The 13,946-nt window shown below is 40.6% G+C and overlaps 1 protein-coding gene across 6 annotated transcripts; it reads right to left on the reverse strand.

Moving 5' to 3' along the window:
• Positions 1–7,048: 7,048 nt before the first annotated feature.
• Positions 7,049–13,249, reverse strand: LOC100501888 (AT-rich interactive domain-containing protein 3). Of its 6 annotated transcripts, XR_004852506.1 has the most exons (14): positions 12,469–13,249; positions 12,342–12,381; positions 11,173–11,225; positions 11,000–11,045; positions 10,522–10,614; positions 10,031–10,153; positions 9,902–9,950; positions 9,665–9,737; positions 9,397–9,463; positions 9,232–9,313; positions 9,021–9,071; positions 8,541–8,633; positions 8,321–8,454; positions 7,049–7,499 (listed from the first exon to the last, which is right to left on the reverse strand). XR_004852506.1 is itself a non-coding variant. In NM_001196527.1 (13 exons), exons 1-12 carry the CDS (start codon positions 13,059–13,061, stop codon positions 8,353–8,355), a joined length of 1,383 nt encoding a protein of 460 aa, NP_001183456.1. In that variant the 5' UTR covers positions 13,062–13,175; the 3' UTR covers positions 7,070–7,499; positions 8,321–8,352. The 6 variants fall into 6 exon arrangements, 1 of the variants encoding a protein (NP_001183456.1); XR_558346.4 differs by lacking the exon at positions 9,232–9,313 and having other exon boundaries at positions 8,301–8,454; XR_004852508.1 differs by lacking the exon at positions 9,232–9,313 and having other exon boundaries at positions 9,387–9,463.
• Positions 13,250–13,946: the final 697 nt, after the last annotated feature.

The raw sequence follows: 13,946 nt of genomic DNA on the forward strand, positions 1-13,946 counted from the left end.
CTAACGATTGAAAACTCTATTATAATTGTCCACAAATGATACATGTAGGTCTACATAGTGTAGGAACATACCACAAAAAGTTTGGTGGACAAAATGTAAGAAATAAAAATATGGTTTGTCGGTGCTAAGTATTTGGCACTCGGCAAAGAAGCCTCTTTGCCGAGTGCCAATCCTCGGCCCTCGGCAAAGGCTGACGGCCGTCAGCTTTAGGACGGCCGCTGACGGCCCTTTGCCGAGCGCCACCTTTACCGAGTGTGTTCCTATGCCGAGTGTCCTGCACTCGGTAAACCAGCTCGTTACCGAGAGCCGGACTTTGCTGAGTTCAGCTCTCGGCAAAGCCTTCTTTGCCGAGTGCCCGACAAAAGGCACTCGGCAAAGAGTCCGGCACTCGGCAAAGGCCCGGATTCCGGTAGTGTTGTTTGGACGGCTAAGGCCAAACCTCTAGCTTGTTCTTCCTTGCAATCGGTTTAAAAGAACCGACAAGAAGAGATTAAATTTACATTTAATATTGTCAAATGTGTTAAAATATATAATGAACTATTAAAAATGGCTTAAATAACTCATACCATTCCAGCTCTATACGAATTAAAAAGCCATGCTTATTGCAAGAGGCACAATTCCTTTTCTCATGCCACTAATGATTATAATGATTTTCGTCGATAGGTGCAATCGATTATAAATGAAGGTCAGTTGAACTGTCAAGAAATGTAGGTTGATAGGCAATCATTTCCTATCAATATAATAGAACTAAAGGGTAAGAAAGTCCTGGTTCGACTAGATGTGGTCGATAAAAGACAAAGGAAAAAGTGTCGTCATCACCGATCCCCTCATGATCGATGAGAATAGGCACATCCTTTCCATGGAACTGATTACACAGAAGACTAGTCTAAGACCTAAGGTCGGACGATCCGAACCCCACGCGGATGGTCCGGCTACCTATCACGGATGGTCCATGGACGACCAAAGACACTAGCGACCCTAAACCTTCAGACAGCGACATCCAGATATAGGTACGTAGAAGCAAAATACATCTAAGACATCTAGCTAGCTCATTAATACCGACTCAACTTTTGATCAGCTCCTTTCTAAATATGTCAACAAGAAGGCCGCTCTGCGAGATCGTTTAACAAAGAGACCAGATTCGCCAGCATAAGAAAGGCAACCAAAAGAAACATGGTCGATGTAAACGGTCCAAAAGGTAGTCCAACTGGTTCCACCAATGCCACCAGCACAATGGACAACACCACCCACCTACCCACCTATTTATACACATGCCTATCCATTTGCTTACACGCCCACATAGTACACTTCAAAACCAATGTGGGGAAGAACAATGCCACACCCATAGTATCCATATGGCCATATGGGCTACCATATTACTCAGCATGTGGGGCACTCCAAACCTCATCATTTGATAGGTTAGTGCCACTAGTGCAAGGCCGATTGGGCACTCCACAATCTAGTCCTCAAGCACAAGATCAGTAGACATGCCATAATTTTCAGCCCAAATGCCGACAAATATGAAAGGGGGCACAAAGGGAAAAACCCACACTTTTAGTGCCCCGAGTCAGAGTCATTGGCTCCATCAAAATCTACAAAATTATAAAGAATTATAGTCGGTGAAATCATTAAAGTATGTACAAAAGATATCGTAGTCAGTAAAGAAGGAAATGAAGATCCAATGATCTTTAGAAAATCGGCCAAAACATAATTAAACGAGGAGGTCAGTGCGAGGATTAATGATAAGGCCAGCAGCTCGAAAAAGACACTCGATCCCAAACATTCTATGCATCGATGGTGTCTTTCAGGTCTAACACATTCTCAGAAGCACAAACTTCAGCGCTTTAGAGCAAAAGAGAAAAAGGGGTGGAACGGGTATTTATTGAAAAACATTTAAAATACCCACAAAAACAATAGAAACTCAAGGAAACTGAAATTAATACACAAAAGCAAGCGGCCATAAAAATACAAGACAAGGCACCAGATGAACAGGTCCCTGCAGGTATTGCGAATTGTTCTGATCTCCCAGCCGGACTGTCCAGCACCACTGCAAATGTTCGGATGTCCCTAGCCAGATCGTCTAACGCTGTCCAGAAAGATCCGAAAGACACATCAATCGTCGTAGATGACTCTGATGAAAGGAATGCAGGGGAGGACATGATCGAGGATGAGATGGTAGACTATGAGGCATCCCCTGAGCACCTAGGTATGAAAATTAATGTTATTGCTTTTCTTGCTGATTATGATAATATCGGTGATGATGAAACTATTTTGGCTCAATTTGATTTCGGGCACAAGGAAGTGGTCTTCACCAAACTAAAGAAATTGGTCAATCATCTAAAGTCGCTCTTCATGTGTGGCCATATTAATGGGATACCGATTTCAAGGATGTTCATTGATGGTGGTGCGGCCATCAACTTGATGTTGTATTTTTTGTATCGAATGCTAGCCAAGCTAGATGATGAGTTGATTAGGACCAACATGACTCTCAACGGTGTTGGGAGCATGAAAGGGAAATGGGATTAATCATTTCCTATAATCGATTTTGGTGGTTGACGTCCATCACAAACCACGTGGACTAACTAGTTTGCCTAGATGTCATTTATCTCAGGTGCATAAGGTTCAACACAAACCAAGAAAGAATTTAAGTTGGGGACTCAAATAAATTTGGAGCAAAGAGTATGCTACAAATGGCGCACTAACAGTGTCCGGTGTGCACCAGACAGTGTCCGGTGCACCAGGCCGAGCAGCACTCGAGCAACTCACTCTCGGGTTTCTCCAGGGCGTGCTCCGCTATAATTCACCGGACTGTCCGGTGTGCACCGGACATGTCTGGTTTGCCAACGGAGCAACGATAACCTGGCACCAACGGTCGTCTGCCAAAAGTGAACAGTGCTGAACAGTGCGCGGTAGAGCTCAGAGCAGAGAAGTCAGAGTGCACCGAACATGTCCGGTGTGGCACCGGACTGTCTGGTGCAACTACATGACAAAGGTTCCAACGGTCAACTCGCTCCAAACCCCAACGGGCGTGCTGACGTGGCACGCACCGGACAGTGAACAGTGACTGTCCGGTGCACCACCGGACTGTCCGGTGTGCCCATTGCCAGCAAAAACAGCCAACGACTAGGAAGTGGTTGGAGGCTATAAATACCCCACCAACCACCTCCTTCAATGGCATCCAAGTTTTTTGAAGTTCCTATTCAATACAAGAGCAATAGCATTCACTCCAAGACACATTCCAAAGATCAGATCCTCTCCAAGTCTCAAAATCCACTCAACCACTTAGTGACTTGAGAGAGAGAGTTTTGTGTTCATTTGTTGCTCTTGTTGCTTGGATTGCTTTCTCCTTCCCCATTCTTATTCTCATAAGTGCCTTGTAAAGCTAGCAAGAGACACATAAGTGTGTGGTGATCCTTGCGGGGTCTTAGGGACCCAAGTGATTAAGGAGAAAGCTCATCCGGTCTAAGTGAACGTTTGAGAGAGGGAAAGGGTTGGAAAAGACCCGGCCTTTGTGGCCTCCTCAACGGGGACTAGGTTCTTTGGAACCAAACATTGGTAAAACAAATCACCGTGTTCATTTGCATTGCTCTTCGCTTGATTTGTTTGCCCTATTTCCTCTCTCTAAAGTTTCCTTGCTAATATTGGTTTGAGTTTGCTCCCAAACGTCATCCGCGTCAATTGAGCAACTCTTAGCAAGAGAAACAATCTTCCGCACTCGAATTTAATTCTAACGCTAACCCCGGCCTTAGTGTGTGTTTAAGTTTATAAATTTCAGGTTTCGCCTATTCACCCCCCTCTAGGCGACTTTCAGGCAGCAGTCTGATCTAGGTCAAGGGTGTGACGTCCGTTGAGCTCACCATCAGGACTAAGACCATGGTTGTTGTATTCTTTGTTTTCAAAGTAGAAAGCAATTATAGTATAATCTTAGGGATAGATTGGATACATGTCAATTAGTGGGTACCTTCTACTTTGCATCAAATGTTAATCAATGTGTCGGCGACGACATTGAGGCAGTAAACACAGACACTTCGGCTTGTATCTCTGTGGCTGATGCCCCCGTACTTCAGGCCTATGATTTTGTAAACTATCTAACCGAGGTTAATTTTTTAGATCATCAATTCATAAGTGTCTGTAGAGAAAGGTTCACTCCTGTAATGCTAGAGCCGATGGAAAATTGGAAAAAATCATAAGTGAAATGTAATACATACACCAGGAAAAGTAAACATGAAAAGAACCCCTCCAGACGGTCCGGTGACCTACCACGGACGATCTAGTAACCTCGAGGACGGTCCTTCCCAATGGTAGGACGATCCATGATCGAGCAGAGAACATCTTTCCTTCTTGATTTATATATAATAGAAAAATTTAGAGATTTGGACAAATTAGAACATGGGTTTACTTTGTCCGATCCTTTAGAGGAAGTTGATATAGGTGATGGTAGTACACCAAGGCCGACCTTTGTAAAGATTCTGAAATCCGATTCTAGGAGAAAAGTGATCAGATTATTACTTGAGTGTGTTGATTGTTTTGCTTAGAGCTATACTAAAATGTCAGGTCTAAGCCGAGAGTTAGTCGAACATCGCTTACCAATTAAGCTAGGATTTTGACCATTCAAGCAAAGGTCGAGACCTTTTCGTTCAGACTTGCATCCATGGATCAAAGATGAGATTCATAGGCTCTTAGAAGTCAATCTCATTAGACCTTGCAGGCATGTTGATTGGGTCTTGAATATTGTGCCGGTAGAAAAGAAAGTCTCCAACAAGCTTTGGGTACGTATTGATTTCCACAAATTAAATAGAAAAACTCCTAAATATGAGTATCCTATGCATGTATCCAATGTATTAATAAATAACGCATCTGTAAATAGAGTCATTAACTTTCTCGATGGTAATGCTAGATATAATCAAATCTTCATGGTCAAAGAAGACATGTCTAAAATAGCCTTTATATGTCTAGGCTTTATTGGTCTATTTCAGTGGGTTGTCATGACTTTTGGTCTAAAGAATCTATGTGCTACTTATCACAGGGCTATGAATTTGATCTTCCATGAGCTATTACAGAACATCGTGGAAGTCTACATTGATGATACAATAGTAAAATCGATTTAGTTTGATTTTCATCTAGCCGATTTGTGGAAAGCTTTTGAGAAGATGTATCGATATGGTTTAAAAACGAACCCACGCAAATATGCATTTGGAGTGTCGGCTGAAAAGTTTCTAGGATTTATAATTCATGAGCATGGCATAGAAGTAGATCCCCACCAAATTAAAGCTATTAGGAATGTGGCTCCTCCTACTTGTAAGCTTAAGATATATATGTTTCTCGGTAAAATAAATTATTTACAAAGGCTTAATACTAACCTTGCCAAAAAATGATGTTTTTACTCCTATTCTTTAGCTTAAAAACAACGTCGATTTCACTTGGAGCAGAACATCAACGCACTTTTGACATAATTAAGGAATACTTATCTTTGGTTCTGGTACTTAAGGCACCAAGTATAAAGTCATTGGAGCTATTTTGACTCAAGAGACCGAAAGAAAGGAGTATATCATAGCATATCTATGTCGTCGGCTCGTGGATGCTGAAACAAGGTATACTTTTATTGAGAAATTATGTTTGTGCTTTCTTTATGCGTGCACCAAACATAGATATTATATATTTTCTAGCTCTTGTATTGTTGCTTGTCAAACCGATGTGATTAAATGCATGTTGCAAAACCCAATTATGAGTGGTAGAATCGGTAAAACATCAAAATCTATGAAAAGTCGGGTTGTAGCTAATTTTATTGTAGAACATCGGATTGACAATGTTGTGATAGGAGGATGTGGTAGTGGTACAAATGGTGGAGGGGGACATGGTGGCGAAGGTAGAGGTGTAAGTGGAGGTGGAGATGGCAGCGATGGAGATAATGGTGAAGGTGGTGGTGGCAATGGCAATGATAGTGGTAATAGTTATAGTGCTAGTCATCTCTATGGGCATCACAAGGAAAAAATAGGTGGTAGTAGTTATAGTGTTTGTCATCTCTATGGACATCACCAAGAAAAAAGAATAGTAAAGACTAGTTTGGAAGCTCAAATCCTTTTGGGATTCCTATCTTTTTCTAGGGTGAGCAATCTTAGGGATTGCCATTTAAATAAGATATTTAGTTATTTATGGGATGTTTTTCCTCCCGAGTTTACTTCCAAACTAACTCTCAAGGAAATCTAGGCCAAGAGGTGATGATATAACAGGCAGACGTAATAGCCATCTCATCCCAAAAGAAAAAGGCTTAAGAATAACTTTTGTTGGTTCATGTCACAAGGGGGAAGCATGTGATGTGATGTCACAAGGTGCGCTCAACCAAAGAGTGTTTAAACCGATTTATGTTCTTGTCATGATATCTTTTTGTGCTTGTTAATTGTGTCATTATGTCGTGTACGAATAATAATTGTACTTCGTGTTTAATGCTTGAACGACTTCTTTCCTAGCTTTGGATTGATTGATTCGCTGACGAACCCAGCCTGGCTCTCATCTAGGGCCTAAGCTCTCAATAGCCAGGCAGGCACAGTGCATACTTCGATGTTTGGTTGCCTGTCTACACAAACTCAGGCTGTCTCAAGAAATTGTTTGGTTGCCCACAACCATGTGAGCTGAAAATATATAAACAATTATCATCAATTACATTTATTATGTGCAACTATTATTTTATATCTCTTAATTTATCTTATTACTCTTATTATTAATAAAAAAATATGTCAGTTTTCATTTAATTTTGTGTTAACAATGCATGAATACCATCATTAGTTCATTACATGGCTAATTACTCACAATCCCACAAGCCAAGCCATTTCTTTATGCATGCAGTTGTAGTAGTACTGCAACAAACCAAACAAGCAGAAGTCACATCCTGTAGGCCTAGCCAAGGAAAATCCAAGCAACCAATCATATCATATTTTCTCTCTTTTTGAGATGGAAAAAGGCTTCAACTAAACACGGTGTCCTTGGCAGTCATTTATCTTCCTCTTTCAGCTAGTACGGAAACACAAAGTCACACAATACGAAGGCAGGGTACAAGGAGGCCATAGAGTTTCAGATTGTTTGACAATACAAGTTGAATAGCAATTGCAATGCACCAGCAACAGTTACATACAATGAATCTCTACCGCTCTCCATGTTCCGGAGCTTAAATACTGGGAACAAGCTACATACTACATTGCTACAAACAGTACATTCTATGCCGACTAAATTGAAAAGAAACCATGGACATGTTGAGCATCAGACTATCAACATCCTAAACTCTAGGCTTAGTAACTTTGCTTTAGCTACAATTCACAGCCAACGGGCACAACCGAATACACACAGAACTATGTCAACTAATGAGTTTAACTTGATACATGAGAGATCTAGCATGGAGGAGGCTTGAAGCATTAAAATCAGCAAGGAACTAGTTTTGGAGGACGGTCAGGGTGAGCACTTCTAAGCTCATGTCATAACGGTATAATCCCACTCATAAGGCAAACCTGAAAGAGAGACAAAAGTTGGTTAAGGGGGTGTGGTAAGTACAAAACAGGTGCTGAGTTCACAGCATGTTCCACAAGTGCGCACTCAAGGAATCTTGCCATTTTTGGGGCCAGACACAAGCAAGACTAAGGAAAACCCTTGAATTCATCCAAGAAGATGCAATATTGTGGGGATTGGCAGGAGCTAGAGCCCTTAGAAGCTTCTGGTCTTAAGTGCTGGCCTTGTATTTTGTTTTTCCTTGTCTTTCTGTTTTGTTTGGAGGTTTTTCCCTTCAGTTTTGTTTTGTTGTTTGTTTTATTTTCCTTTTTGTTCGTATTTTTTCTTTTCCTACCTTTCTGGCACTTTGTTTTGGGTCTATTTTAGACCTTTCTTTCTCTTCATAATATATGTTCGAAAGAAAAAAAAACTTGAATTCAATACAAACAATAATTCAGAGGTGTATAGTCTTACTCTCTGTGCCAAAATAAGCGCACATCGCATACTTCGTGGAATCAAACATTTTCAAAGTTTGACTAGATTTTTAGAAAATAATATTAACATTTGTATCTTTAAATAGGTTTGCTATGAAAACATATGATGTGATTTGTCTAATTGTGTTTGTTTGAGACTATAAACATAAACACATTTTTATACTTGGTCAAACTTAGAATTTATTGACTTCTCGAAGTGCGAGATGTGCACTTATTTTGGGACGGAGGGTGTATTAAAATAATCAATTATGCATCGCTCCAGTTTAGTATCCATTTTTTAAAATGACAGTTTCAGATTCAGAGTGATAAAACATAGGCCTAGCAGTCTACCATTGGAAACTAGGGCGTACTTGTAGTATTGTGCTTCATTGTGGCATCAACATTATTTTGATTGTTCAAATGGTGCACGCACAAATAGCTGCCCATGGAGGGTGACAACTGCAGAGGTTTGGTGAGGATCAATGCGGGAAGGCAACCTAATGACCTGCAAAGGATGTAGAAGTTTCATTAAGGAGTATATCCTTAAAAGCGAAAAACATGCATCAGATACCATTCAAACAGCTGACAGACCTTCTTGAATGGAGTGACACCCCATGGGTTATCCAATTGCTCGGGCTCTCCAGTAACTATCAAACGACCAGCAGGGTCAGACTGAACATGTACCTGCATCAAAACATGCATCAGCCACTCCAACTTTTGCAGCACATAAGACATCATGATTGAAATGTTAGAGTGGACGCACGGACCAATTCAACCCAAAAGTTTAAGATGATGGGAGAAGGTAGTTTATCCACTTATACACTTCAACACCCCCACTCACGTTCAGCCAGAGAGAAAGGCGCAAACGTGAAAATAAATGGATAAAGGCACAAATAAAGCATCTACCGGGATTCGAACTCAAGACCTCGGCCTTTGATACCATGTTAGAGTGGACGCACTAACCAGTTCAACTCAAAAGATTAAGCTGAAGGGAGAAGGTAGTCAATCCACTTATACACTTCAACATGAAGGACAAAAAACAACCATTAAAAAAGATTTGCATTTACTTACCTCTTCACGCAGAAGGCCAGGAACCAATGCATAGACTTCATAGCAATCTTTCTGCAAGAAATAAAATAGAATGAAATAAAATAATTAACTAAAACATAACCTCTTTCACAAAATGCCCTCAAGTCATTGTAGTTTCACTAATTCCTGGTTAGCCGTTAGCCTATATTCTTTATGAAAATTCCATAATAACCACAGGACCTGAGATATATACATTTCATAAAGAATCAGCAGTTCACACATTCACTGGCATTCAACACTCCAAATTTTGCTTCAGGAATTAACGGAACTGAGAACTATGAGGAAACAACAAACAAATAAGAAACAGCATAGAGCTATAAGATTTAACAACAGATAAAGGTGATATACATATACTCACGGTTTTCCTAACATTTATTTTCACCCAATCAGCAGGAGGGCCCATGTCAATAACCATTGAGTCATTTCTGTCAGATAGCAATATTTCATGAAATCAATCGAAGTCCAAGGAGGAAGGAGGAACAAGGACTAGTACTATCCATGCAAAAGAACAGAATGAAGCTAATTATGTGAAGCAGTGTTGAAATTCTCACTGATTTTTTAACAGCAATAGATAGGAAAATGGAATGCAGGGTTTGCGTGAATATTATAAGTGGACAGGGCTTTACTGTAGCTTATCGGATTTATAAGGTATCACCATGTCATCTTCAAGGGATGGTATCCTTTTCCTCTTGGCAGAACCTACACAGATCCAAGGATTAGTAACTTTTTATCGTATGATGCGTGAGAGCTGCATTTCATTTCATTTCGAAGGTCAAGAGAACTCTCCAAGACCCAATCCACTCACAACAATTAGCAAGTAATGGCATAATGGAAGTCAAATGAAACATAATCCAGAAAGGTACCACTGCTTTTAGGAGTTTTATCCTTCTTTAAGACAATAGGCCCTTTATCCTAGGGAAAAATTAAAAAACATATTATTATACAACGAAATGAAGATCACTAGTGACCCTTGATTTGAAAACAACAAATACCTTAATTATAGGATCAGCATTTTCACCATTGCCTAGTAGGCGGTGAGAATGCCAGCCTTGCATTGCACGAGTTGCAGATTCTCTTCTGGCTCTTCCAGAACCAGATACGTGGCTTCCACCCACCTGGGCAAACATACAGTGATACAGCCTAAAGTTTAGCCTCCTTGCACATCTTTCCCATGTTTTAGCACAACTACGTGAACATCCTGCCAGCACTTAGCAGTACTTTCTCTGTCCCGAAATACAAGGCGTACACGTATCTAAAAATTCACAAATTGTTATCATTGACCAATAATTAGTCTAATTATATGAAAATTTTAAATTTAAAAAGTGGTTACAGTGGATATGTATTTAGAGATACTCTCTAATAACCAAACTTTTGTCGCCATAAATTAAACTATGTTATAAGAGTAATCTTTGATTTAGAATGAATTTCATAGCCTTGAAACTAGCCTGTGCCAAGTTATATACTAGGCCACATAAAATTGTACCTGGCTCTCAGAACCAACTCGATCTGGTAGAGCAGATGAAGCTACTTGGAACTCTCCTGTTTCGATTTTGTGTTTCTCATATTCAAGGAGTGCCTATAAAAGAGAGGAAAAAATATAAAAAACAGCATTTAACAGGCCATTTAGCGCTACAAACCCTGCCACTAAGAAAAATCCACAACACAACCTTAAATTTGATCAGCTACGAGCTATGTACCAATTAAGGAGATTAAATTAGATTCAGGACAATCATATGTTAACAGCTTGGTAAAACTTCTAAATTAATGGTATGTATTTGAGCCGGCAAGACTCAATTGACATGCTGACAAAGAATGTGCTTAAATGAAAAAGGCTTCTATTCAATGAACTGTCATTGTAGGTAGTAGGTACCACATGGCAACACTCAAGTGATAAAACAGTGCTGAAACTAAAAGCTATAAAGGTTGAACAGGTATCTCAGGAACCATGAATGTAAAATTACCTTCTCATAGAAGTTACGGAAAGTCCATGAAACAGTTGTACATGTCCTGCATAAGACATGCAGGTCATATCATGGGAGAGAGTACAGAAAGAAGACCTTATGTGAACCCTGTTCCAAATTCTGTTAAAATGACTGTGAGGATCATCAAAATGAGTTGCAGACTAAATGCATACTTTGGAGGTTTGAATGACTCTCCCACTTGACGCCACAGCTTGCATGATGTCACCTGTTCAGTGTTGATGCAACTAGTTAGCAAGCATATGAGGCAAAATATCCTCCCCTTTCTCAAATAAAATAGTATACAGCAAAGTTAATCAACCAAAACCACTCTCCAAGAAACAGGGGAACAAATAGTCACGACCACAGATCAACAGATACATTTTAGTGCCATACTGCCATACAAAGAAATAAAATAAAGCAAATGTCAAAATGGCACAAGGAAAAAATGTGTCGTCAATTTGTTAGAAAATAGCAACACAGAAAAGTTTCCCACTTAAGCAAACCATATTTAATAGTTTATGCCTACAAAGACGACATGGTTACATTCCATCACTAAGTCACTAGCAGTATAGCTATTTACTCTGCAAATGATGCTTTCTCGGATACAAATATCATGCTTAATTTTTGGTTCCCTATTGAGATACTTAGCGTTGCTTTTGTTATATATTGTTTTTGGTAAAGTGAAATCTATACATGTAAAAAAACAGTGCCAACCAGGGTAATAAGAGAAGGAATGGCGCATCTGACTGTCAGAGGCACACAGGAGCACTAGTGTTTCATAGGCAGGCTACACAGTAGTCTTTTAGAACATCGACTAGAATCTTTTAACATGGACACAAAATGATACAAACAAGGTGAATAGGCTAAACATGTTCCACGTGAAAGGAAGATCACAGCAACAGTATGATCAATTAACATGATGGTTTCGTACGACTCTGGAAAAGAAAAGGGAGAAATCAGATAAACAATAGTGCTGACACCTTTTGTGCTAAGTAAAAAATTATGATAATCTAATGGTCAAATAAAACAACTGTGAACAAAATTGGGCACGCTAGTCAAAATTCTTAACTCATACTTGAGGTACAAAGTTAGACGGGTATGAGTTGCTAAGTACCAATATAGCAAAGGGACATAGGGTGAGAAACTCAGGATTAAACTATAGCAAGAGGCACTTTGCTACAGACAGGTTCAGACATACTGTGTACATTTTTAGCAGAAAAATTATTAACGACTGAACATGTGTCGTGCAAATAGAACTCATAATTTAACCATTCTCATAGGAATAGAATCATTTGTGTTTTCTTCAAGAAACCAAAAAGGCATAAATATTCAAGATGAGTACCTGATCATAGCCACCCAATCCAGTAACTTGTCTCCACAATCTAATGATAGCAAAGATACAGTTACTTAATTCAGTGTGGTCAATAACAACAGAACAAAAAAAAAGATTTTGTAGCTTGTCTGCTTACTTGAGGCAATTCAATCCTTCACCATAAAACTTAGGGGGCTTGAACTCCAACATTTTCTCCCTGTGGAAACGCTCCAGCTCCTTCATGAAGGCAGCCTGCTCCTCCTCAGTCCCTGAGTCATCACCCCCAGTGGTGTAATCGAACATGAAGGAACTGTTTGAGATCTTAGACAATGCCAGCTCCTCCTCAGCCTGCACCAGCACAAGCTGGTTCACAACAGGCTCATTCTGACCAACCAGGCCCTTATCAACACCGCCATCTCCAGCTCCGCACTCATCCGCGGAGCCACCCACCGGCACGGGGCCATCCCCGTTCTCCAATTTCACAACCTCGTCAGTCAAATCCGCCGTCGGGCCACCATTAAGCTCCTCTCTGTCCCCTTCCTCCGCGCCCTCTGCTTCGGGCTTCACTGAAGCCTTGACGGAATCAACGGCATCGGCGGTCCCGCTTTCACCGCCCTGCCCCTCCCCCATGACGGGTTCCTCATCCTCATCCTCCACCGCTGCGGCCTCGCTCATGGGGACATCGGCGGCCGATTGTGCCTCGCCTACCGCCTGCGGCGGCGGCTCCTCCATACCTTGCTCTTGCGACATCCTTGGTCCGGCAGTGGCGGAGACGAGCTAGACCTCGGACGTGGTGGGAGGGCAAACCCTAGCCGGAGATGGCCAGATGGGGGAGACGACGAGACAGAGACAGAGGAAGCGGAGGAACAGGACAGGAGCAACAGTGGAGAATGGTTTTGAACTGAAACCGTGCTTACGTGGGCTAGCGGGCTACTCCCATTTCACCATTTGTCATATTCATATTCAAGGTTTTCAAGTTCCAACTGCTTGACAGCATAAAAAATTACCCAGGTCAGAAAATCAAACACCACATATCTCCTCTCTTCTCTACTCTCTACTCTTTTGTTTCCATGGTCGTCTCTTTTAAAAGAATTCTTTATACTTCTTTTAAATTTAACATGCAGTCCAACCTTGAGTATCGTTAAGTGACATTGATCATTACCTTGAAATGGCCATGAGAAAACTATCAAACCCAATACGACATGATGTCACATGCAACGTAGCCTTCTCGGATATTACTACCTACTAACTGAAGAAGGACGAGTTGTCAAATTAGTTATTGAGAGCAACTAGAGTAGGTGAATAGATGATAATGTAAAAAATAGCTCAACAAAATAAACTTGGTCTAAAATAAATTAGTAAAACCAAAAACCAAGTTCGAATGAAGAGTGAGAGAGGAGAGGTTCATTTAATTACGCTTACAAGATGTGTATTAAACTTAGAGCAATATGAAAGTGAAGTAAAGTGCTAGAAGAAATAGAATCGCAATAAAGTAGAGAGACCAGTGACACAGCGATTTTTATCTCGTGGTTCGGTCAAGCGTAAAATGCTTGTCTAGTCCACGTTGTGGTGTCTCAATGGACAAGGGTTGCACTCAACCCCTCTCAAATGATCCAAAGATCAAACTTGAGTACC

The sequence above is a fragment of the Zea mays genome, chromosome 9, assembly GCF_902167145.1.
Source record: "Zea mays cultivar B73 chromosome 9, Zm-B73-REFERENCE-NAM-5.0, whole genome shotgun sequence".
NCBI classification, from domain to species: Eukaryota; Viridiplantae; Streptophyta; class Magnoliopsida; order Poales; family Poaceae; genus Zea; species Zea mays.

Coding starts and splice junctions, on each gene's coding strand:
- LOC100501888 (NM_001196527.1), bottom strand. CDS start 13,061: ATGTCGCAAGAGCAAGGTATGGAGGAGCCGCCGCCGCAGGCGGTAGGC. Junction 9,738..9,901: donor TAAAACTCCTAAAAGCAGTG/GTACCTTTCTGG, acceptor GGATCTGTGTAG/GTTCTGCCAAGAGGAAAAGG. Junction 9,464..9,664: donor TATAAATCCGATAAGCTACA/GTAAAGCCCTGT, acceptor GCTATCTGACAG/AAATGACTCAATGGTTATTG.